This window comes from Mastomys coucha, unplaced genomic scaffold (assembly GCF_008632895.1).
Source record: "Mastomys coucha isolate ucsf_1 unplaced genomic scaffold, UCSF_Mcou_1 pScaffold22, whole genome shotgun sequence".
Classification (NCBI taxonomy): Eukaryota; Metazoa; Chordata; class Mammalia; order Rodentia; family Muridae; genus Mastomys; species Mastomys coucha.
Window position 1 is genome coordinate 146,454,463 of NW_022196905.1, and position 25,421 is coordinate 146,479,883.

The 25,421-nt window shown below is 45.4% G+C and overlaps 1 protein-coding gene and 1 long non-coding RNA gene across 2 annotated transcripts; one reads left to right on the forward strand and one right to left on the reverse strand.

The window, feature by feature from the left end:
- Positions 1–9,415: 9,415 nt before the first annotated feature.
- On the reverse strand, positions 9,416–9,766 carry LOC116071080. The gene is made up of 2 exons (XR_004110700.1): positions 9,680–9,766; positions 9,416–9,585 (listed from the first exon to the last, which is right to left on the reverse strand). It is a non-coding gene; the product is annotated as an uncharacterized LOC116071080 (long non-coding RNA).
- Positions 9,767–9,838: 72 nt separating this feature from the next.
- Tex45 (testis expressed 45) lies at positions 9,839–25,163 on the forward strand. Its single transcript, XM_031342477.1, has 9 exons — positions 9,839–9,950; positions 14,694–15,255; positions 18,139–18,242; positions 18,333–18,433; positions 21,984–22,096; positions 22,188–22,297; positions 22,564–22,765; positions 23,796–23,881; positions 24,911–25,163. Exons 2-9 carry the CDS (start codon positions 14,712–14,714, stop codon positions 25,136–25,138), a joined length of 1,488 nt encoding a protein of 495 aa, XP_031198337.1. The 5' UTR covers positions 9,839–9,950; positions 14,694–14,711; the 3' UTR covers positions 25,139–25,163.
- The last annotated feature ends 258 nt before the right edge of the window (positions 25,164–25,421 follow it).

The following is a 25,421-nucleotide window of genomic DNA, read 5'->3' on the forward strand; positions in this document are numbered from 1 at the left end:
TCAGTGAGTTCGAAGCCAGCCAGATCTACATAGGGAGCTCTGGGCCAGCAGGATGGCCCAATTGGTAGAGGCTCATGTAGCTCGAGCCTGAAGACATGAGTTCTGTCCCTGGGGCCGGCATAGTCAAAAGGAAGAACGGACTCTGGGCAACCTGTTCTCTGACCTCCACAGTTACAGTGTGGTGTGGTGTGGTGTGTGTGTGTGTCTGTCTGTCTGTCTGTCTGTGTCTGTGTGTGTAAAAACAACTACAAAATATTCTAAGTTCTCGTCCACTCTTCCTTCTAGGAAGGACAGAAGTTGATTGCTTATCTACCAATCTACCTGGACACGGCACCAAGAAGATTCACCTTAACTAGCTGTGTTTTCGTTTTGTTTTGTTTTGTTGTTTTGTTTGGAGGACAGAAGACACGAGTATTTTGAATATTTGTTTTGAAACAGGATCTTATGTAGTCCAGGCTGGACTCCAATTGAATTAATTTGTAGCCAAGACTAGCCTTGGACTCCTGATCCTCCTGCATCCAGCTCAGAAGTGCTGGCATGACAGGTGTGTGCCACCAAGTCCTGTTTGTGCAGTGCCAGGATGGAACCCAGAGCTTTCTGCATGCCAAGCTGATGTCCTACCTACTCAGCCACATTCATAACCACCACCACCCCCACACACAGAGAACAGTATTCTTGAAGTGACAAAGAAAAGTCTCTCAGGGTGGTGAGTCATGAGTAGGTGGATAAAGGAAAGGCTAGATAAAGGTTAGGTAGTAAAGCTTATTGAGGAGGAGGGTGGGGATATAGCTCAGTTAGAAAAGGAAAGACCCAGAATCGAGCAAAGGAATGATTTCACTCAAGTATAATGTGGTGAAGCAGTGAGTTCACTGAGGTTTCTTACAGGAGCAAGGCGATGCAAAAGTCCCTGAAAAGCCACCCCAGACAGGAGGATGATTGGGAAAGCTGCATGCCCAGAGCTTCCTGCTCAACTGGTAGGCAGCCTAGCTATTCAGACAGTGTCCTCTCCCCATCAGCTCTTTGTGTGTGCGTATGTATATGCGCATGCACATGATGTGTGCTCGTGTGAGCATATGCTCTCAAGACAGAGTGTATGGGTGGCCTCAGAGAGCAGAAGCACTGAATCCCCCAAAGCTAGAGTTACAGACTGCTATGCCTGGTGATGTAGGAGCAGACAAACGAACTTTGGTCCTCTGGAGGAGGCATTGTGCTTAATTAACTCTTTGGCCATCTCTTCAGCCCTTGTCTGTTTCTATAAGAGTGGTTCTCAGCCATTCTAATACTGCAACCCTTTAATACAGTTCCTCATGCTGTGGTGACCCTTTTTGCTACTGTTATAAATTATAAGGTAAATATCTGATATGTAGGATACCTGATATGGGAGCCCTGTGGGAGTTGCCACCTACAGGTTGAGAACCACTGCTTTAAAAGATGAAGGGAGCAGGCTGGAGAGGTGGTTCAGTGGTTAAAGAGAACTGACTGCTCTTCCAGAGGTCCTGAGTTCAATTCCCAGCAACCACATGGTGGTTCACAACCATCTGTAATAGGATGCAGTCCCCTCATCTGGTGTGTTGAAGTCAGCTACAGTATACTCATATTAATAAAATAAATACATCTTTTTTTAAAAAGTGTCTACCTCTCCCATTTAAAAAAAAAAAAAAAAGGAGGTGTGGCTAGAGAGATGGCTCAGCAGTTAAGAGCACTGACTGCTCTTCCAAAGGTCCTGAGTTCAAATCCCAGCAGCCACATAGTGGCTCACAACCATCTGTAATGAGATCTGATGCCCTCCTCTGGTTTGTCTGAAAATAGCAACAGTGTACTTACATAAATAAATAAATCTTTAAAAAAAAAAAAAAAAAAAGGTGAAGGAAGTGAAAGAAGATTCGATCATTGGGAAAGTGCCCTGGAAAGAAATATTGGTATCCAGGACTCTTTCTGTCTCCCTTTGCTTCCTGGAAATCATGGAAACTCCGGCCATGATGTACTGAACCCCAAGCCCAAGCTGTAAAACCAAGAAGTTATAGACTGAAGCCTCCCAAGACCATAAACTAAAATAACTCTTTCCCTCTAATAAGTTAATTGTATTTTGTTACAATACTGGAAAGCATATATACATATACATATACATACACACACACACACACACATATATACATATATATATATATATACATATATATATACTTCTTTTGCTAATATCTTTTTTTAGGTCTGTTAACATGATAATGTGTATCATAATTCCATCTCTTCTGGAGGGGAGTAATATTCCACTTGATAGACCAAAATGTGTTTATCCAGTCACCTATTGTTGGACATCTGGGCACTGTCCATCTTTTGACTCTTATGAATAAAGATGTTAAGAACACTCAAGAACATGCACTTGTTCAAGTCCCTGGTTTCAATTTGTCTTAGTTAGGGTTTCATTGCTGTGAAAAGAGAAGACCAAGGCAACTCTTATAAGGAAACCATTTAGTTGGAGCTAGTTTACAGAGCTAGCTTCAGAGATTCAGTCTATTATCATCATAGTGGGAAGTGTGGCAGCATGCAGGCAGACATGGTACTGGAAGAACTGAGAGTTCTACATCTAGATCTGAAGGCAGTCAGGAGGAGGTTCTGGATCACAGTGGCCAGACTTGAACATATACATGAGAGACCTCAAAGCCCCACCTCCACAGTGACATGTTTCCTCTAACGAGGCCATACCTCCTCCAATAGGGCCACACCTCCTAATAGTGCCACTTCCCATGGGTCAAGCATATTCAAACCGCCACACAATCCCATGCATGGAATGGACTCATGTGGTGATTATTTCCTTTCTCTTCATTTTTTTTTTGAGGGGGTGGCGATAGGTGGTGGTGGTGGTTGTTGTGTGTGTGTGTCTGAAAATTAGCATATGGAGGCCCAAGGTAGACCTCAGGTGTCTTCCTCAGTTGCTCTCCACTTAATTTTGAGACAAGTCTCTTATGTTACCCAGAGCACTCTAATTCAGCAATGTTTGCCAGCCCCAGGGATCTTCCTGTCTCTGCTTCCCTAGCACTGAGATTACAAACAGACACCACCAGAGGCAGTTTCTGTGTTTGTTTGTGTGTGTGTGTGTGTGTGTGTGTGTGTGTGTGTGTGTGTGTGTTGCTGGGGGTAGAACCTGGGGCCTTGCACTTGGTAGACAAATGCTCTATCACTGAGTTACACCCCAAACTCTGTTTAATTTTCAAAAACTGATTTTACAATTTATTTAATGTATGTGTATGTGCATGCAATATGTAGATATGTACACATGTTTGATATTTACATGTGAACATGTGTGCCAATCAGAGGACAACTTTGAGGAGCCAGGTGGGTGCAAGCTCAGGTCTTCAACGGGCATCTTTCCTTGCTGAGCCTCCTCACTCCTAACTGTAACCTTGAGCTTTTCCATCCATGTCCAAGTTCCCTGAAATAGTGACTATGAGACCTCTTATATATGAATGAATACCTAGGCCAATAGCATTGGCTTGTTTCCACTAGCTTATAACTCAATTGTCTCGTTTATTCTATACTCTAAGTCCTGCCACGGGGATAGTTACCTTTCCTCAGGTTCATGAGACTGTCTTCTCAAGAGTTCAGGGCAAATTCTCTCCTGTACCTCACTCTATCCCAGAATCCCTTTCTTTCTGCCAAATTTTCCACCTCCTATTTCCTGTCTCAGCTCATTGGCCAATCGGCTTTTTATTGACAGGTGATGCCTCCATACAGTACATAAGAAATTCTCTCTAAATTTAACTTTCTGAGGAATTGCCTGTTTTCCTTTACATCTCCATCCACACGGCACTAGGACTGAAGCCTCACCGGTGTCTTTGCAATCTCTCTCTCTCTCTAGTCCTTATGTTGCATTTTCCTACATGAATAATTGATTCATTTTTGAAAGATATTTCCCGTCTATTTCAACCTCTATTGTTCTCCCTCCTCTTCTCCCTGCTTCTGACCACATCCCTCCTGTTCCTTCAAATGAAACATCTGCCTCAGGGCCTTTGCACAGTTGTTCCCTCTGCCTGGAACGCTTTCCTTCTAACTACCTAGATGGCTCCCTACCTCACCTCCTGTCCATATTTTCTTATTCTTTCCCATTTTCATGTTTGAAACGGGGTATCACTGTAACCTATGTTCATCTTGCAAACATGATTCTCAGGACCCTGCCTAAATGTTTTCATCTTAAGGGGCCTTCCTGATCACACCTTCTGAATATTCCTTACACCTTTATTCTCCCCCATCACTGTTTCATAGGCTGAGCTCCTGCGAGTGGGGGTGCACATGTGCACATGCATGTAGAGCCTAGATGGCAATGTCTTCCACTTTATTTTTGAGGTAGGGTCTTTCACTGGCCTGGAACTCACCAATTTGGCTAGGCTGGCTTGTCATCAAGTCCCAATGATCCATCTGTCTTTGTCTCCCTGGTGCTGGAATTATAATCACGCCACCTTACCCTGCTTCTAAATACAAGTTCAGAGCATTGAGCTTGGATCCTTATGCTTGCATAGCCAACCCTTTACTAACTGAGTCGCCTCCCCAGCCTCCGAGTCAAGCTATATCAGAACTTGTTATATATCACAGGATGGCCTTGAACCACCTTGAGACATCATCTCCTCCCTACTTCCTAAGCACAGGGATGATAAGTTTGTACAACGTACAACACTCGACTCTGGGATTTTATTTTATTTTATTTATTTGGTGGTTTGCTTATTTGAGAAAAGGTTTTACTCTGTAGCTCTGAATGACCTGAAGCTCACTCAATAGTCCAGGTTGGCCTCAAGCTTGCAGCAATCCTTCTGCTTCTATTTCACAAATTCCAGATGAGCACAATCATACCCAGCAAGATCCCTGGAATATGCTCTTCCCAATGACTTGTGTTTTCATGATATTTTTCTCTGAACCCCCTGCATACGGCCAGGCTCTCTGCAGCACTCCTGACTCCATTCTCCAAGAAACACTGAGACACAGCTTCGCAATTTGCAGGCCGCATTCTTACCAGCTGGTGAAGGCTGAACTTGATTTGACTGTTGAAAAATACTTAAGCCCTAGTCTTCCTAGCTGACCTTGGAGTTGCCAGCCACTGGTCTGGCAGTCACTGCTGTTCCACAGCCAAAGTCCTCCTCCCCAACAAAGAACACCCACATTAGACAAGGCCACTTTGTGACCTTGGAAGAGCAAGATGAGACAAGGCCGCTCTGTTGTCATGTCTCTAAACACAGGCAGCATGCACAGCTGAACACAAATGAGAGAGGACAGACCTCTGTTCCTGTTGCATTTATTTGTTGTGAGTGAGCACGCAGGAGTTGCATCTCTCCTTCTTCCATCACAGGGATTGAACTCAGTCCTCAGTCTTGGTGGTAAGCGCCTTTAGCACCTGAGCCATGTCACCACTCCTCTGTTCCTAGCTATGCTATCCTCTATATATCATGGCTTCAACTCTTTGTATACCTTCCTTTAAGGGATTCAGAGACTCAAGAAGCACAGAACTTCATGCATGCTAGGTAGGCATCCCTACTGATGATCTGTTCGACTTCCTGCTCTGTGATCTGCCCTCCAAAGCCTGCATTCCCAGCAATTGGCTGGAATTGCTTTTGTGAATAGGAACCCATCCAAACTGCTTCAGTGTTTGTAATAACTTCAACTTTTACTTTTTTAGGCAGGATCTCAGCAATAGCTCTGGCTGGCCTGAAACACTCTATGTAGACAGGACTGGTATCAAACTCACAAAGAGCCACCTACTTTTGCTTCCTGAATTCTGGGATTAAAAACACATGCCACTAAAAGACCCCTGTGGGGAGACCCCCACTCAAATCTCAGGGGGACATGCACCCAAGGAATCACGAGAGACCGTCTTGATGTAAACACATGAGGCAGTTTAATAATGGAGCTCCGGATCGACACGTATCTCATGCAAGAGACAGAGGAATCGACAACCAGGCTCAGGGGTTAGGGGTTTATATAGGAAGAAAGGTCTGGGGAAACAAAGGAATTGGTGTGGCTATACATGATTGGCTATTTTAAATGTAGTTCCTGCAGATCAGAGCAGGAATTCCTAAGGGTGGTGCTAATCTGAGTCAACAGAGCATCTGGCTGACCTCAAACCATATCTAAGAGGACTAGATGACCCATTACTCAGTTGGGTCATTTGCCCAGACATATCCTTGCATGTTTTTTCTTATTTTTATGGTTTATCTCTTTTTGGCCTGCTAGTTCCCAGGATGTCTAACAGCTTGCTTGCTTTTGTTCAGGCCTATTTGGAAATTTCTTATTAGCCAGCACAGGCCTCAAACTTAATTTTCCTTTCACCACCATGCCTGGCCTCCAAATTTTTAATAAATCTCTCTCTCTCTCTCTCTCTCTCTCTCTCTCTCTCTCTCTCTCTCTCTCTCTGTGCTGTCTCTCTCTCTCTGGAATTATTTTTTTTTCCGGTTTTTCGAGACAGGGTTTCTCTGTATTGTCCTGGCTGTCCTGGAACTCACTCTGTAGACCAGGCTGGCCTCGAACTCAGAAATCCACCTGCCTCTGCCTCCCAAGTGCTGGGATTAAAGGCGTACACCACCACTGCCCAGCTGGGAATTCTATTTTTAACTGGCATTATTGAAGTATAATTTACATACAATGAAACTCACTTTTTAAACATCTTTTGGGGGGGGGAGGAGCCCGTGCATGCCATGAGTCATATGTGGAGGTTAGACAACTTTCAGGATTCATTTCTCTCCTTCTACCATGTGGGACCCCAAGATTTGAGGGCTGACCTTGAACTCACAGATATGCCTGCCTCTGTCTAGCCAAGTGCTAAGATTAAAGGTGTGCACCACCACACCCAGCCTCATCATTTTTCTTTTTTTAAAGACAAGGTGATACTATGAAGACTAACCTGGCCTGGAGCTTATGATGACTATTACTCTTGCCTCTGTTGAAATTATAGAGCTGAGAAAGTAGGTGATTACCAGCACACCTGGTTTACTAGCAGAGCATTTGCCTACCAGTATGGGAAGACCTGATTTCCAATGAAACACAGGAAGAAAAAAAAAATGCACCTTTGAAACCCAACTCTGAGCTTTTCCCAGGCAGAAAAACCCCAGTTCCTTCTCTCTCCCAAAACTCACACAAGTCCTCTACTCCAACATCCCCAGCATACATATACACATACACTGTGGTAGTTAGAATATTCTTGGCCCAGGGAATGGCACTATTAGGAGGCGTGGCCTTGTTGGAGGAAGTGTGTCACTGTGGGGGTGGGCTTTAAGACCCTCCTCCTAGTTGCCTGGAAAACAATCTCTCCTGGCTGGAGTAGGATTAAGATGTAGAACTCTCAGCTTCTTCTCCAGCACCATGTCTGCCTGGATATTGCCATGCTTCTTGCCATGATGGTAATGGACTGACCCTCTGAACCTGTAAGCCAGCTCTAATTAAATGTTGTCATTGGTTATGGTGTCTCTTCACAGCAATATAAACCCTAACTGAGACACACACATAGCACACATGCATACATATCTCACACACACATACTCATATGTATATATACACACACATACACATATCTCACATACACACACACACACGCACACACACACACACACACACACACACACACACACACAGACAAGTCAAATTAGTCAGAATTTTATCTAACCAAGGGTATGTTTCCAAATAGTAGTTTGGATAGTAGGGTAACATGCATTTAAAAGGTACCTTGAGGGGATGGGATGAGGGGTTTGTGGAAGGGTAATATGGAAGGGGATATCATTTGAAATGTAAACTAGTAAAATGACTAATAAAAAATTATAATGCATTCCATTTCAATTGGAACTTATATAATAATGGCACAAGTTCAAAAAAATGAGGAGGAGGAAGAGGAGGAGGAGGAGGAGGAGGAGAAGAAGAAGAAGAAGAAGAAGAAGAAGAAGACGAAGAAGAAGAAGAAGAAGAAGAAGAAGAAGAAGAGGCGGAGGAGGAGGAGGAGGAGGAGAGGGAGGAGGAGGAGGAGGAGGAAAGGTACCTTGAGTGGTGCTTGGACTGTAGCTCTCAGCTGGCAGAGTGCTTGCTTACCTACCATGCATCAAGCCCTGGATTCCATCCCTAGGCCCACATAAAGCACACCCGATAGTGTACATCTGTCATCTCAGCATTGAGAAGGTGGAGGCAAAAGGATCAATTTAAAGTCATTCTTAACTATATCACAGGTTGGAGGCCAGCCTGGACTACATAAAACCTGTCTCAAAAATAAACAGGGGCCAGCAAGATTGTTCAGTGATTGAAGGCACTTGCTGTTAAAGTAAGGGGAGTTTCTATGCCCTCCCTTGTTCCCCAATAATGACACAGAGATCTTTATATTTATTAAAAGCTTCAAGCCCTATATCTGGGCAGATTCTGAGCTATTCTAACCCAATAGCCCAGGTCTGGCCTACTTCCCAGCCATGTGACCCATTACCGGCCATCTTAGTCTCTGGTCCTGGCACCTCTTCTTCATCCGTATCTCCCCTGGTCCCACCTGAATCTCTCTCCCTCTCTCTGGACTCAGAAGTCCTGACTTTTCCTCTCTTGTTCAACTATAGGCTTTTCAGGTCTTTATTTTAACTAGTCAGAAGATGGTGAAAAACAATGGTTTACAAGATACTGAGGAATTTTGATACAAAATCAGGAAATGCATCATGTTAATAACAATACTAAGGTCTGACAACCACCAGATCTGTAGGTACAGAAATCATCATTTGAGGGCTGGAGAGATGGATCAGCGGTTAAGAACACTGACTGCTCTTCCAAAGGTCCTGAGTTCAAATCCCAGCAACCACATGGTGGCTCACAGCTGTCCGTAATGAGATCTGATGCCTTATTCTGGGATGTCTGAAGACAGTTACAGTGTACTTACATATAATAAATAAATAAATAAATCTTTAAAAAGAAATCACCATTTGAATACACAGTGCACAGAAATATCCTCCCCACACACACAAAACTTACCCCCTAGGATCCAAATGGTAGAAGGAGGAAGTTGACTCCCAAACATTTTTTCCTGACATTCACAGACCACCATGGAACACATGCACACACCCACATATGTACAAATAAATGTGTTCTAGTTCCATTTATATTGCTGTAGTTTAACTATTCTTTAAAAAAAGAAGCAACTAAGGGAAGAAAGGGAGAAAGAAAGCTTATGATTCCAGGTGGCTGTCCATTGTGAAGGCAAGGTAGGAACTTCAAATAGCTACTCACATCACATCCACAGAATGGAAAGAATTAAACGCATGGGTGCTCAATTCTTGCTGTACTCATTGAATTCTCCACACTGTAACTAGGACCCCCTGCCTAGGGAATGTTTCCACCCACAGGAAACTGAGTCCACACCAGTTAACAAGCCAACTGTATGTACACAACTCCTCATAGAGACTCTTTTCTCAAGTGATTCTAGGTTGTGCCCATTAACAGTTTAATTCTCACAAAAAATTGCACTTTTAAAAGTTCTTTTTTAAAAGGAATTAAATTTTTAAAAGGTTCTTTGGCAGTCTATGACCCCTAGCATGACAAGAAGGGGCTAGTGACTCAAGGACATCAGTGCCTGTGTGCAGCATCAATCTACAGATAAACAGAAAAACATTAAGAGTTTTTTCCTCACCCAACCCATCCCCACATACACATCTTCTTCTAAATTCATCACTATTCTCCATACCATTTCCCAGATCACAAAACTGAAGCACTGAAAACTCAAATTCCATGCTTGAGTTTCTGACAGAATTCAATCCCAAGTCCTCAAGGCTGGCCCCAGAGGTAGTGGGGCACCTATATGACAGCATTATCTGGGAGAACTCTTGAGGTCACAATGAGTTGAGCCAGACCATCTTTGGTTAACCTCTAGAAAGGACCAGAAGACCATCCCCTGGGATGACCAGGACCAGAGGGGCCAATCAGGAGCCAAGTTCTAGATTCATTAACCCAGTAAGGTAAGTCTGTGTCCTTGTCCCTGTACACTGTAATATTAGGATCTGAACCTAGGATCCCACATACGCTAGACATACACACAACCACTAAGCTACAGCTTTAACCTAAGACACAGGTTGGATGTAGCCTAGGTGTTGGATATTCATGTGGGACTCCCTTTGTAAAATTTGTATACGTTGTAATCTTTGTGTACTTTGTAAATTTTGTGAACCCTCATGACAAGAAAGTAGCCAGGCCCGCCCCTCAGCCAGACCTCCCTAACTGTCATAAAGGTGTTTCCAAAATCTGTACTAGTTAACAAAGGTCATCTCTAGCCCCTCATCAGGACCCTCCTCAGATTATGCTAATTTTAGGTGTCTGAACAAAAGCCACCAGTCTCTGAACTTCCCACAGAAACCCACCAATTTTTGAGTACAAAAATCCATCAATCCCTGAACAGAAAAATCTACCAATCCCTGAGCTCACCCAAGCTCAGGACGTGAAATCCCACCAATCCTGACCCTGGAAAGCTCCTCCCTAAAGAGCTCCACCCTGCAAGAACCTCTATGTAAGCACTGTACTCTGTCCAATTGTTTGCTGTCTCTTCCCTCCTGGGAGCATAGGAAGCCACTCCTGGATTCTTCCATCCACATCCTGGACCCTCCAATACATTTTTGAGGAGATTTGCTGTCTGGTGTGACTCTCCCACTGGAAGACAAAAAGCAGTGAAGAGAAGCAGCAAGGCTGAGGCTCTTGAGCTCTTCAGCTGGGGATAGCCTCCCCTAGAAGATACAACCCCTCTGCTGAGGAGGCTTCCTCTCGGAGCTGTGTGGTTTCTGGGTTTCTAAGTCCCAGGATACCTTCCCATCCGAGCAGGAAGGCCAATCTGGACTCCAACTTGATATGCAGTCTAGGATGACCTTGAATTTATGTTCTTCCTCCGTTCACCTTCTAACCTTGGGATTGTAGGTGTATCACCATGATTGGCTTGTATGCCTCGCAGAGGATGGAGCCCAGGTCTCCATGCATTCTAGGCAAGCACTCTAACAATGCCACTCCCTGGGCCAAGCATATTCAAACCATCACATTCCACTCCCTGGCCCCCAAAGGCTTGTTCAAACACATGAGTCTATGGGAGCTCTACCTAGCCACAGAATAATGCATCTCATGTCACAGGATATGCATCACCATTCCAAATCTCATAATAAGGAAATCCTGGACCAAAGCAAGACCAAAAGCCAGCTGGGCAAACTCCAAACTCTGCATCTCCATGTTTCCAACTCCTTCCAGCTTAGTTAATTGCAACACAATTCTTTCTCTTGAGCTGGTTCCACTTCCTGTTATCAGCTTTCCTCAGCAGGTGTCCCACAGCTCTGGCATCTCTAACATCTTGAGGTATCCAAGGCAACTTGGACTTTACAGCTTCTTGTTTCAGTGCCTGGGGATCCACACACACTCTCCTGGGCTCCTACAAAGGACTTGGGTTAATTCTCCAGCTCTGCTCTCTGTAGCACTCTAGGCTCTGGTTGACTCCAGTCCTCTGCTGCTGCTGTTCTTGGTGGTCATCCCATGGTACTGGCATCTCCAGTACACTAGGGTCTTTCGCTGCAACTAGGCTTTACCAATAGCCTCTTATAGGCTCTCTTCATGATGTCTAGCCTCACCTTCTTTGCATGACCTCTTCTATCCTAGGTCATCAACTGTAACTGAGGTTATACTTTCACCAATGGCCTTTCCTGACCTCTCACGGTGCCAAGCCTCAGCTTCTCTCCATGACCCCTCAAGCCTTCAAAACCAGTACCACCTGGGTGATTTTTACACGTTACCAAGTCCAGCTGCCAGTAGAAGGTCTATTTCTGGAACATAGCTTCTCTGTGCTCTTAGAAAACACTTTCCAGAAGGACTCACCTCTTCTTAGTAATCACTAATTTCTTAGCTCCAGCTAACCAGCATCACTTGTCCCAGTAACCCCTTCTACTCTTGACTTTAAAGCCAGAGCCATATGGCTGAAGCTGCTGAGTTCTGCTGCTTGCTGGGGCTGGAACATGCCCCCTCTTGTTCTATTACATCATCACTAGCTTTTCCATTTTCCAACTCTATCATTGCCTAAACTTGACTGTCCTGGAACTTGCTCTGTAGACTGACCTTGAACTCAGAGATCTACAAGTCCCTGTTACCTCAATTCTGGGATTAAAGGTATATACCAACACACCTGGACCTAAGCTTCTCTCTACTTGGTACTTGTTCTGCTTCAGACTGCCCTTGAACTCAGAGATCTGCTTGCCTCTTTCTCCTGGGATTAAAGGCATATACCAACATGCCTGAGCCTAAGCTTTTCATGGCCACTATACCTTAATATCCAGATCAAAAGCCTGTGTCTTCCAGCCTTAAGATTTGGATCACAGGTGTGCCCTCAATATTTGGATTGTAGTTCATTCCAGATTAAAGTCCAAATGAAAACAGTAACCAGGTAATAACATCTAACTTGATATAATTATCTCTGGTTCAACTGCAAAGTATAAGTTTAGCTGGGTAAGATCTTTCCTGGTGTTCACCACTTCCTTAAGTCCATTTAATATCCCTGAACACAGGATGGATGTACCTCCATTCCACTTCCCTGGTACCCCTTTACTCTTTGAACCATACATTTTGTATCTTTCCTTTCTAACCTTGCTACACTTGATCAAAATGCTCTTTGTGAGAGTAAATCATGGCAGAGTCAAAACTGGGTTGTTCTGAGACCTCCTGTGTCCACGCAATGAATTTGACTCCCTTCACCTTAGCCTCAGGCAGACTTTTTGGACAAGGGCATAAAGCAACCACATTCTTCACCAAAATATCACAAGAACAGTCTATAGGCCACATACTAAAATTCTTCTCCTCTGAAACCTCTAGAGCTAGGCTTACACAGTTCAAACCATCTTCAGCAACAATGTCTTCCATTTTCCTACTAGGATAGCCCATTAAGCCTCACTCAAAACATTCCACTGCTTTCCAAATTCAAAGTTGTAGAGAGAATATCTTGTGTGTTGTATGGATGCATCACCTGTCAATTAAAAAGCCTAAAAAGCCTATGGTTTATGGCTTAGGCAGGAAATAGAGGTGGTACATCTGGACAGAGAAAGGATTCTGGGATAGAGTCAGGCAGGAGATTGACAGGGAAGATGTGAGACGACAGATACATGTCACCTGAGCACAGGTTACCAGCCTTGTGGCAGAATGTAGGTTAAAATAATAGGGTTATTTAGTTATGATCTATCCAGATAAGAGTCTAGCTATATGGCCAAGATATTTGTAAATATATTTTGCGTCTTAGCCTGAGAGGCAGAACCAGGCCTAACTTCTAAACAAAGTCCCCAAATCCACATTCTTTCAAACAAACGCATGGTCAGGCCTATCACAATAATGTAGTATGTACCATGACACACTTCCTCCAACAAGATCACACCTACTCCAACAAGACCACTCCCTGGGCCAAGCATATTCAAATCACTATAAATGTTATAAATGTTTGGGTTCAGGTCAATTTCACCATTTATACCAGTGGTTCTCAACCTTCCTAATGCTGCAACCCTTTAATACAATTCCTCATGTTGTGGAGACCCCCAACCATAAAACTCATTGCTACTTCATAACTAATTTTGCTACTATTATGAATCGTAATGTAAATGTCTGTGTTTCTGATGGTCTGAGGTGACTCCAAGTGAAAGGGTCATTCAGCATTGAAGGCATCCTGACCCACAGGTTGAGAACCACTGATTTGTGCAACCCGGGACCCAGTGTTAACCCACACTGTTAGTGTGCTGCTTCTCCCTTTGGTCAGCCTCCAGCATTTCTCACAAGCCTGCTTGGAGGCCTGCATGATTTCAGATTCATTGGCCATCACAATGTCTAACTATTCATGGATATATATATATATGAGTATGTGTGTGTATGCACGTAAGTGTGTGTGTGTGCGCGTGTGTGTGTGTGTGTGTGTGTGTGTGTGTATGTGTGTGGTCTCTAGCTCCATCATTAGATAACAAAAACCTCAGAGTTTTTGGTCTATTTTTGTTAACTGATGTCTGGGGTAACCTGTCTCAGGAAACACCACAACCAAAACCAAGTTAAGGAGGAAAGGGTTTATTTCATTTTACAGCTTATAGTACATCATATAGGGAAGTCAGGGAAAGAACTCAAGGCAGGAATCTGGAGGCAGGAAATGATGCAGAGGCCATGTAGGAATGCTGGTTACTAACTTGCTCCTCAAGCTCTGTTCAGCCTTCACTCTTATAGAAGCTAGAACCACCAGACCATGCCTACCTACCCCTACACTCAATGAAGAAAACACTTCCCAGGTTAATCTAGTAGGAGTATTTTCTCAATTGAAGTTTCTCTTCTTTTTGTTTTTAAAGGGTTTGTTTATTTATTATATGTGAGCACACTGTAGCTCTCTTCAGAGAGCCCAGAAAAGGGCATCAGATCTCATTATGGATGGTTGTGAGAGACCATGTGGGTGCTGGGATTTGAACTCAGGACCTTCAGAAGAGCAGTCAGTGCTCTTAACCGCTGAGCCATCTCTCCAGCCCGAGATTCCTCTTCTAAAAGGGCTCTAAGCTAAACTAGCTGGCAGAGTACCTTATAAATACCCTCTACACAGTAGGTGCCAAATAAAGAGATCGACTACTTTTCCTAGGGTCGGGCCAAAAAATGAAAGCCAGCATTTCCTGTTGAGGGAGGAAGCGTTTGTCACAAGAGCAAGCCTTTGTCTTTTTTGCCCCTTGCAGGTAGAGCGTGGCCTCAAGATGCCTGTGTGTCCGATGTCCCTGGAGTCCCTCAAGTCCTCACACTTCTCTCTGGGTCCTGATCCGCGGCTGCATGCTGGCACTATGCAGTGCACAACGCACAAGGACTTCCCGGCCTATTCCTCTGTCACCCTGTTCCAGCCCCACTCGTCACCACCGCAAGGCCCAATCTTTCAAAGGGAAGCGCGGTGGGCTTCCCAGAAGCGGGTTTCGGAGATGCACCGTGCATTCTCACCACCACCCTCATTACAATCTCAGGACAAGCTGCAGGAACGCACGCAAGCCATGCAGATGAGCAACCTGCACTTGCACGCGGATATGCGTCCTGTCCTCAACCTGTCCATTGCACATACTGATTATGGCTGGCCAGAACTACCACAGAGCGCCCGCGTGGATATCCGGAGCGCACGCCTCCTCTTTGACCGGGATTCGATGCCCTCGGGTGACAGAAAGCAGCTGCGCATACCGCTCACCTCGTACCAGGCACACTACCCGCCCTACGATGCCAGCATCCCTCAGCCCTGTGCGCCCTGCAGCCATCTAGGTAAGCGCATACCCTAGTGTTGTACCCAAGGGCACTCAGGGACGTCGCCCCTCGCCCCCACCCCACCATAAATGGTCACTTGTCAATACGGAGAAGAAAATGCTTCTAGCTGCCAGCCAGTAGAGATGCTACTGTTAAAACCTCCAGGGCTGAGGATGTGACTCAGTTGGTAGAATGTTTCTTTAGCATGCAGAATGCCCTGGTATTCCACCCCAGCACTATGTAAACTAGGCATGATGGCCAATAGCAATCATCCCAGTATTGAAGAAATGGAGGTAGAAAGATCAAGTTGTTCTAAGACCCCTCATCTCTCTCTCTCTCTCTCTCTCTCTCTCTCTCTCTCTCTCTCTCTCTCTCTCTCTCTCTCGTGCACTCACATACCACCACCACCACCACCAACAACAACAACAACAAAAGTCAAGCATGATTGTGCATGCCTGTAGTCTCCGCACTTCAGAGGCTAAATTAGAAGTTCAAGGCAAGCCTTGGCTACAGCATGAGTTCAAGTCTAGCCTAGGTGACTTACTGAAATTCTCCAAATAAAAAGGGTTAAAGATGTAGCTCTGTGGTAGAGCACTGGGCTGGTGATGTACAAGGCCCCAGGCTTTTTGGAATTTTCGGGCAGTGTCTCTAGGACAATTGCAGTTGCTGTCAGTAAGAGAACTCCCTTTGAGTTGGGCTTTGGCAGGGAGAGGAGGGGTTCTGTTTGCTTCTTTTAGTGTGTGTTTGGGTGTGCTTATGTTAGTTAGAGGACAACCTTGGGTGTCAGAGCTCAGACACCTTCCACTTTTGTGGGTCCAGAGAATGAACTATGATAGCCATTCTTTTGGTTTTGAGCTAGTGAGATTAGTATATATATATATCAAGCCAAAATAACAGAAAAGATAAGAAAAGCAACTATAGTAACTAGCCTTAACTAGTAAGACATCCTCATATTGGGTGCTCAAGGAATCCAGCACAGATCCACCAAGGGAATCCTCATCAAGGTAGGCAGGCACCTGGAGCCTTGACCAAGACAGTCCCAGACAGAGCAGTTTCCCCTTAGGTGAGGCTTCCAACTAAAAGAATAAATAACAACAGTTGGAAATGACGACCTTAGACTAAGTGCTCCCCACCTGCAGCAGACACTTACATAATGGTGACGCATGCCTTTTGTCCCAGCATGAGACCCTGTCTGGGGGTGGGGGCAGAGGCACACAGATTCCTGTGAATTCCAGGACAGAAATCTACAGAGGACAGGTCTACAAAGAGAAAGAGTGGTCAGGGAGACTGGGGAAGGGAGACTGGGGAAGTTGAGGCAGTCAGAGGGAGTTCCTGACGAGCTATCTGTCTCTCCATGGTGAACTTCCCCACCGCAAGGGCTTTCCCATCACAACATGAGCAATGGTAATGCCTGTTGGAAATGGTTCGGCTTCTAGTGATTCTCACGTACATGTTTTCATTCTTGGGTTCTTTTCTGCTTTCCACTTCTGTCAGAGTTAGAGGGACAGCCTACCCTTGGAGAACACTCTAAGGTGTGCACGCTGAGGTCTAACATGGGAGGAGGGCCTTGCTTCCAGAACTAGTTTCTCAGTTCATAAAACAGGGTGTGCAGTTGGCCAGGAGCTTCCTCAATAGGCTACACTGCTGGCCGGCAAGCTCCTGGGATCTGCCTCCTTAGACTGAGACCACAAACTTGTGCCACCGTTACTGAATTTTTTATGTGGGTTCTGGAGATCCAAACCCAGATCTTCATGCTTGCCGGACGGACAAGTGCTTTACTGAGTCTCCCCAACCTTCTTTTCTTTTTCCTGTTGGGAACCGAATTTAGGGTCTCCAATATGCTCAGATATACAGAGCAAGTGCTCGACCGTGGTCCTGCTACCATGCCCCTCATTTCTATCAGGCCACTTCAAGTCTCTGAGCCTCAAGGGTATAAAATGAGCACAAGACTTAATTCAGCCTAAGCTAGACCTATGACCCAGCACACAGAAAACTGAAAACTGAGAGTTCCTAAGCAGCTATGGTTACTGATCAAAATACTGTATCAACATATACATGACTGTTGCAGGAAAGATTAAAAAAAAAAAACCCCGCCAACTCTCAGTGGGGCCAGGCCACGCTCCTGTGTTCCTGCCGCCGTTGCCAGCTCTCTAGCCCTGCGTGGGGGCTAGACCCTCAGAGTTGGTGGCAGACGTGAGGGAGCGTGGACTGGCCCTGCTGAGAGTTGGCGGGTTCATTTTCGGGTCCTTTTTTAAATCTTTCCCGCAACACATAACCAACTTGAAACAAACCAAAATGCAGAAGAAAAGGGGGAAGAGCCTGGGTGCCCAAGCCTGTAAAGCTAGCACTTTAAGGGATAAAGAGCAGGGTAATCAGTTCATGGCCATCTCCAAATATGTGAGAAGTCTGAAGCCAGCCAGGACTACATGAGACCCTGTCTGGGGGTGGAGGCAGGAGAGGAGAGAGGAAGAGAAAGAAAGGGAATGGGGAATGACCTTAGCCTAGGTACCTGTCTTGATACTTGGTAGCCATATTTTTTCTTACATTTATTTTGTTTATATGTATGTGCATGTTCCCCAGGGTGTGAGTGTGGAGGCCAGAGGACAGCTTGCCAGAGGCATCTCTTTCCTCTCACCATGTGAAACTCAGAGATCTAACCTAGGTCATTAGGCTTGGCTGCAAGCATCTTTACCCACCAACCTATCTCGATAACTCCCCTTCTTTTAAAATTATTTTTAGTTCTTTGTTTGTTTTGTTTTGTTTTTGTTTGAGAAATCTTTCAGTCTTGAATGATCAGGGTTGACCAACTTACCTTCCTGTGGGTTGAGTACCAGGTGGCCTTAACGCTACAGAAAAATCAATCCCATTCTCTCCCACCCCCTTTTCATTCTTCCTCCTTAGGGGGTCCTAACACCCTGATGTGGAACTACAAGGGACAGAAAGACACCTCCTACAAGAAGCACTTCCAAGACCTCCCAAGCCCACCAGCCTTGATGTGTAAGAGGGTAAATCAAGGTGGCATTGGCTCTGCTGGGAGTGGGTAGCAGACATGGCAACTAGGGTAGTTCTGACCTTTCACCCTATTTTGCCCACAGGCCTCGTCCAGTATAAACCTAGGAGACAGCAAAGTCGGCTATAGTCCCCTGTGCTCACTTGTGAAGCAGACCTACACACCTCAGGAGCTGTCCCCATACAGGTACAAAAGGCCACACTCACTCTGTCTCCACAGTCGGCTTTTGGCAACATGTTGGTTGTACTACTCAGAGCCCCTGAACTTTTGCTTGCCTTGGGAATGTTCCTTCCAAGCTCCACCACAGTATCACATTGCCTACCAAAGCACCTGCTGGGAAGATGACTCAGCATGTAAGTGTTCACTGCCTGAGCATGAGGATCTGAGTTCAAATCCTCAGCACCTAAAAAGCTGGCTGTGGCCATGTGCCTGTCATCCCCTTGGAGTGGTGCACACAGACAAAGGAGATGACTAAGGCTTGTCAACTGGCAGCCTAACTCCAGGTTCAGTGAGACTCTGTCTCAGAAGAAATAAGGCATGAGCCAATGAGATGGCTTAATTGTTACAGTGTTTGCCAGAAAGCCTGATACCTACTTGAGTTCAATCCCCAGGATCCACATAGTGGAAGGAAGGAACAGATTTCCATAAGTTCTCCCCTGACCTCCACATGGGCATGATGGAAAAAACACAGGCAGGTATGTATATACACAGAATCAGGCATACACTTGCCTGTGTATACACCCTGTATATACACGGCACACATATTCCAATACAGGAAAATCAGAAAGAGAAATGTTTCATGGTTAAGAGAGTTGCAAGATAATTGATCACACTGTGAACCCTAAGATTGTGTTATTTACCAAAAACAAACAAAAAAGAAAAGCTGTTTCTAGCTGTGGGCGTGGCTCACCTTCAATCCCAACAAGAAAGGAAAATTAGTTTGTAGAAGGAGGTACCTATGTTTGAAAGTGATGTCTAATGGAGTGGCAGAGAAAGTGATGAATCAGAGAAAGATCTGACAGAATAAGATCTGCCCAACTCTCGAGAGAAGAGAGAGGGAAGAGAGGCAATATAAGAGGGAAGCAATCCAGAAGGAGAGGAGAGGACGAGGCAGTTTTACCAAGAGAGTTTTTCAGAAATGGGTTGAAGAGAAAATGAGATAGACACAGGTGAAGACAAAAGGAGCTAGAGAATGAGAAGGAGCCAGATCAGAACAGATTGAGAGAGTTAGAGGCCAAGCAGAGCCATTCAGTCAGAGGCTGGGAAAGAAACCAGATTTAATCACTCAGCTTAGAAAGGAGTTTGAGCCAGAGCTGAGTTGAACCAGTCAGCCAGAGTACAGTAAGAACAAGAATGGGTGAACTTATTCAGCAGTAAGTCTCAGAGACTAAAAACACTTTAAGCCTAGATTAGATTATACTGAGGCTAGAAGCTTTCATGATTAGGCCTAAGTTAGCAGACAGACGCAGTAAGCCTTGAACAATTACATCAGGTGAACAAAAGTTACTTTTACATAGAGCACTTGTTGCTCTTGCAGAGAACCAAAGTTTGGTTTGCAGCATCTGGTACGGTAGCTCCGTATGGTAGCTCACGATGCCTTGTAACTCCACTTCCAGGAGATCCAACAGCCTCTTCTCGCACCTACAAACTAGGGGCACATACACACCGATATATATATTTTTTTAATCTTTAAAAAACAAATTGTGGAAGTACCGTTATTGATGAACAACACTGTCTGCTGTTGCAGAGAACCCAAGCTTGACTCCCAGTATCCACAGGGCAGCTCACAACTGTTTCTAACTCTAGTTCCAGGAAATCTGACTCCTTCCTCTTACCTTCTCAGGCACCAAGCATGAATGTTGTGTACAGATATACATGCAGGCAAAATTCCCATACACATAAAGAATAAATAAACTTTTTGTTGTTATTTTTAGGGTTTTTTTTTTTTTGATGTAGCTCTGGGTGTCCTGGATGTCCTCTCTGTAGACCAGGCTGGCCTCAAACTCACAGAGATCCACGTGCCTCTGCCTCCCGAGCAGCTGGGATTAAAGAAGTGGGTCACTACCACCTGGTAAATAAAAACTTTTTTTTTTTTTTAAGGAAAGTTGGATGTGGTGGGAAATGCTCTGCATCCCAGAACTTGGGAGGCTGGAAATGCATTTTTAAAAGTTGATGGTTTTTCTCTATCCTGGATAGCTCCCAAACAAATGAGAAAGAGCCTATAAGATTTCTTTAATCAAGCTTTATGGAACAATAACTGGACAGTCATTGATCTATTCTAGTTCTCTAAACTAATCTGGCTCCCTCCCAGCCAAAATCCCCAAGATACTTGCATTTTAGTAGTGACCTGGGCTCTCTCTGCTCCTGGTGTGTTCCCATGGTATCGCTCCTGGACCCCTTTCTTTTAGCAAATCATCTCTCTCCTCTCCTCTCCTCTTCTCCTTTCAGCATCCATATGGTCTCTCTCTCTCCCTCCCTTCTTCCCCTGGCAGGTGGAAGTCCTGCCCTAGTCTGTCTTCTGCCCAATCGTTGGCCAATCAGCATGTTTACACAACATTGAAACAGGAGATACTTAGAATAAGCATTACAACTCCATGTCTGGATATGGGAGCAGAGAAATCAGCAGTTGACTAAAACAAGGGTAATCTTTACACAGTGGATAAAAACACTATGCCTATAGGAGGCAAAGAAAACGGTGTGCTCCACTATGGGGTTGAGGCCAACCTGGTCTACTTAGTCTGGACCAGCCAAGGGTTCATAGTAAGAGCCTGTCTCAAAATAAATAAGACCTGGAGAGATGACTCAATAATTAAGATTGCTTGCTGCTCTTACAGAGGACCCTAGTTTTATTCCTAGTACCCACTGGTCACTCATACTTATCTGTAACTCCAGTTCTGACACCCTCTTTTGACTTCAGTGGGCACCGGGAATAGGTGTGATATACTTACATAATACAGGCAAACACTCATACACACAAAATAATAATCTTTAAAACCCTGTCTCAAAAAACCAAATAGATAGATAGATAGATAGATAGATAGATAGATAGATAGATAGATACATAGATACATAGATACATAGATACATAGATAGATACATAGATAGGCTGGGCATGCCTTTTATTAAATTTCTTTAATTCTGGAACTTCTGTCCTACTTTGTTTTCTGTGGTTCTGATAAACACCAAAGCCAAAAGCAACTTTGAAAGGAAAATGTTTGTTTGATTTATAGGTTATACTCCATCACTGAGGAAGGTCAAGGAAACTCAAGAAAAAACCTAGAGGCAGGAACGGAAGCAGGAACTATAGAGAAATGCTACTTGCTTACTGGCCTGTTTCCTGGGGCTGGCTCAGCCTTCTTTCCTATACAAACCAAACCATTATCGTGGCAACACCCACAGAGGCCCAGCCCTTCCCACACCAATCATTAATGAAGAAAATGCCCCACAGACAGGTACCACAGGCCAATCCGATTGGGACAATTCCTCAGATGAGGGTATCTCTTTTCAAGTGATTCTAATTTGTGTTGAGTTGACAAAGACTAACCAACACAACTCTGAGGCAGAGAGAAGCAAATCTGGAGAGTTCCAGGCCAGCCGGGGTTATGTAGTGAGACTATCTCAAAAACTTATACAAATATTAATTAATGCACCCAGGCTTAGCCATGGTTCACCCGAACCTATCGCCTTTCCTGAAAATTCTGAAGACCTACCTTGATTCTAACTTACTTTGCCTGAGGTACGACAAGGCCCAGGCCGCAGCCCACATCCACCAGGTGAACCTTGGTCCTGGAGACGGCCTGTTCTATGGCAGAACCACCATGAAAGACCATTTCGATGCCAAAGAGCCAGGTGAGAGCCAGCTGTGCATGCACTGCGCCCCTGGCTCCCTTTGCAGCTTCCTTTCTACGGCTTAACACTGACATACCCCCTCCCCTGGCAGAGCCTTTTGATCTTCACCATGATAAGACTCTGGAGTCACACATCCTGAAAGGAAACTGGTGCCGTGGCCCTGGCAGCCTTGCTACCTCCTCAGAGTTCTTCTACGGTGAGGTCAGCAGGAAGAGGGAGAAGGTGGCGGTGTGCCCTCATGGAGGAGAAGGGATCTTAAAGGCAGAACAAGATGTGGAGCTCAGATTAGACCACAGGTCCTGGGCTTGACATACACAAATATCAGTGGTTCTATCTGTAAAATACAATAACCCAACAATTTAAGCCCATCTGGAATCCAGAGGGTGGAAGTTATCCACATGGCACGGATTGACTCCCAGGGCTCCAATCCCTGGACTGGAGATACCTAGAAACCTGTATTCCTACAGCCACCTCCTGCGACACAGCCTCCAGTCCGACATGTGTCCCATGAGAAACTGAAGGATCACGTGATCTTGGGAGACCCAAAGCTGTTGGGAAACTTCTTCCAAACCTCCATGGCCACAGACTACTGCCCCCTGACTACTCCCATAAAACAAAGAACTCTCAACTTCTCTTTGTTGGAGAGTAACTTCCCTGAGGGCACGGATGGTAAGTATGAGCTACCCCTCTGAGAGCCCCGCCCCATCCCCAAAGATCCTCCCTGGTTCCTGGAAGCTCCTCCCATCACTGAAAGCCTCCCTCTTCCCCAAATCCTGAAAAACCTGTCCCTCTCTGAAACTCTTCCGCACCCCGATCATCCCCTCCTTTAACACTAAAGATCTGCCTCTGTCCGTGGAAAGCCTATTCATTGCGGGGGGCGGGGGGAACCACCTCATGGCCCACCCATCTGAATGCACCGCACCAGTACTACGCCCCTGAGCCCCAATTCCACCTCCAAGAACTTGCTGCTGTTCCAAAGGCCCTGCCCATAATTGAAAGTTCTGCCCCTGGAAGCTCATGCCCCATTTTTTTTTTTTGGGGGGTGGGGGCTGGTTTGGTTTGGTTTGGTTTTCAGTTTTCAGTTTTCGGTTTTTCGAGACATGGTTTCTCTGTTGTAGCCTTGGCTGTCCTGGAACTCGCTTTGTAGACCAGGCTGCCCTCAAACTCAGAAATCCACCTGACTCTTTGCCTCCTGAATGCTGAAATTAAAGGCATGCGCCACCAACCACTTGCTTTTTATGAAGACTCCATAACAATCCAAAGACTGCTTCCTAAAGCCCCACCCATGTCCCCAAGTTCCTCCCTTTCCTAAAATCCCACCCCATTCCCAAAGTTCTGCACCTCAAAATGCCTATCACCACCTTCCTTGATTGCACCCTGGACTGACAACTCCCAACTCCCAGGCTGTGTTACCTCCCCTTCTGTAACTCCCGCCCTCTGCTTTGGCCAAGGCTCCTCCCTCTTTCTTATTCTCCCTCATCCATATCTAAACCTTCCACCTCTGTCAGACAAGGCATCAAGTGCCTTCTCTGGCCCCACACTTCAGACTCCTGTGTTCTGACCCCGCCCACACTTCAGACAATCCTCAGCCTCTGTTCAACATAGGTGCTTGAGCCCTGAATCTTCCTCACTTGGACCCTCATATTTCGCCTTGTTCCGTTTTCTCTACCCTCCAACTTTCCCCAAACCCAAATCTCAGAATTAGACTTTTTAACCACGAACCAAAAGTTGATGAAGCCGCATGGAATAGTTCGAGCCTCTATCACTGAAGATTTGTTACGGAAGGTGAGCCATGGGGAAGGGTTGTATCCCCTCATCAGCATCTCTCAAACTAATGTTAACCCCAGTCTCAGAATCACAGTTAAGGGCCAAATGAGTGCTGAAAGAGCAAGCCAAATCTCTCTCTCTCTCTCTCTCTCTCTCTCTCTCTCTCTCTCTCTCTCTCTCTCTCTCTCTCTCTCTCTCTTCCTTCCCTCCCCCTCTCTCTTTCTCTCCTTCCCTGTCTCCATCTCCCTGTCCCTCTCTCCCTTTCTCCCTCTCTCTTTCTCCCTCCCCTCCCCCTCTTGAGACCAAGTTTCTAGCTCAGCCTGGCCTGGAATTCCCTCTGTGGCTGAACTCCTGCCTCTACCTCCCCAGTACTGAGGTTTCAGGCGTGCACCACAATTTAGAACTCAACCATCTCGCTGATGACAATCCAGCTTCAAAATCATACCTAGTTTCTTCTGAGGCTTGGGTTCACAACAACTGAGATACTTTTACTGCCCAACAGGGTTTAAGCCTCAAACAAGAGTTCACTTTAGAAGCTACCTAGGACCATCCAAAGTCCTGGGGTCATTCCAGGGACCATTTAAAAAAATTTTTTTTAATTTGTATGGCATTTCATTTTAGTGGGTTGTGTGTGTGTGCACCCATGAGCACACATGTGCCATGGTTTATATGGTAAGGTCAGAGGACAACTTGTAGTAGTTAACTTCTACCATGTGGACCTCAAGGGTCAAACTCAGGTTCTCCAACACAGGGTTCAATCATCAGCCAAACACATGCTGAAAGTAATCTTCTCGGTGCTGAGGATCAAGCTAAAGGTCTCTCTCTCTCTCTCTCTCTCTCTCTCTCTCTCTCTCTCTCTCTCTCTCTCTCTGTGTGTGTGTGTGTGTGTGTGTGTGTGTCTCCACCTCCTCCTCCCCCCCTCTTCTCAACTAACTGAACCTCTTCTCCCTCTTCTCACCCTCCATTGTCCTCACCAGAGTGGTCTTGAGGTGGCCAGGGTGGGTCAGCAACCACAAGACTGACAAACTGCCTACCTTGACTTCACAGTGCAAATACAGCCACATAGAGCCCCCACTGGGCAGACAACGCTTCTTCTCTACTCAGTATCAAGACGAGTATCCCTTCAAGTACCAGGGCCCATTGGTACAGAAGCTGAGTAATGTGAATGAGAGCCATTTGCCAATGGGCACACCCAAGTTCCTTGGCTGCTGGCATGAGAAAGTAGACCCTCAGGGCCCCCAGATACCTATGAACCCTTGCCGGAGCCAACAATAAATATCACTTGATTGTTAAATTGACAGACTGTATCTCTTACTTTATTTTACATTGACTTATTTACTCTGTGTTTGTACATGATTATGCACATGCCACAGTGGGGGAAGGGTATCAGAAGCCAACTTGTAAGAATGGGTTCTCTCCTCCCACCATATGAGTTCCAGGGAGTTGATCTCAGATCCCCAGGAACCAAACTTTGTGGGAAAGCCTTTACTTACTGAGCTGCCTTCCCTGCCCCTAACAGAATTTAGAATAACCATGAAGCAAACCTCTAATCATGTCT

Coding starts and splice junctions, on each gene's coding strand:
- Tex45 (XM_031342477.1), top strand. CDS start 14,712: ATGCCTGTGTGTCCGATGTCCCTGGAGTCCCTCAAGTCCTCACACTTC. Junction 18,434..21,983: donor CAGGAGCTGTCCCCATACAG/GTACAAAAGGCC, acceptor ACTTTGCCTGAG/GTACGACAAGGCCCAGGCCG. Junction 22,097..22,187: donor TTTCGATGCCAAAGAGCCAG/GTGAGAGCCAGC, acceptor CTCCCCTGGCAG/AGCCTTTTGATCTTCACCAT.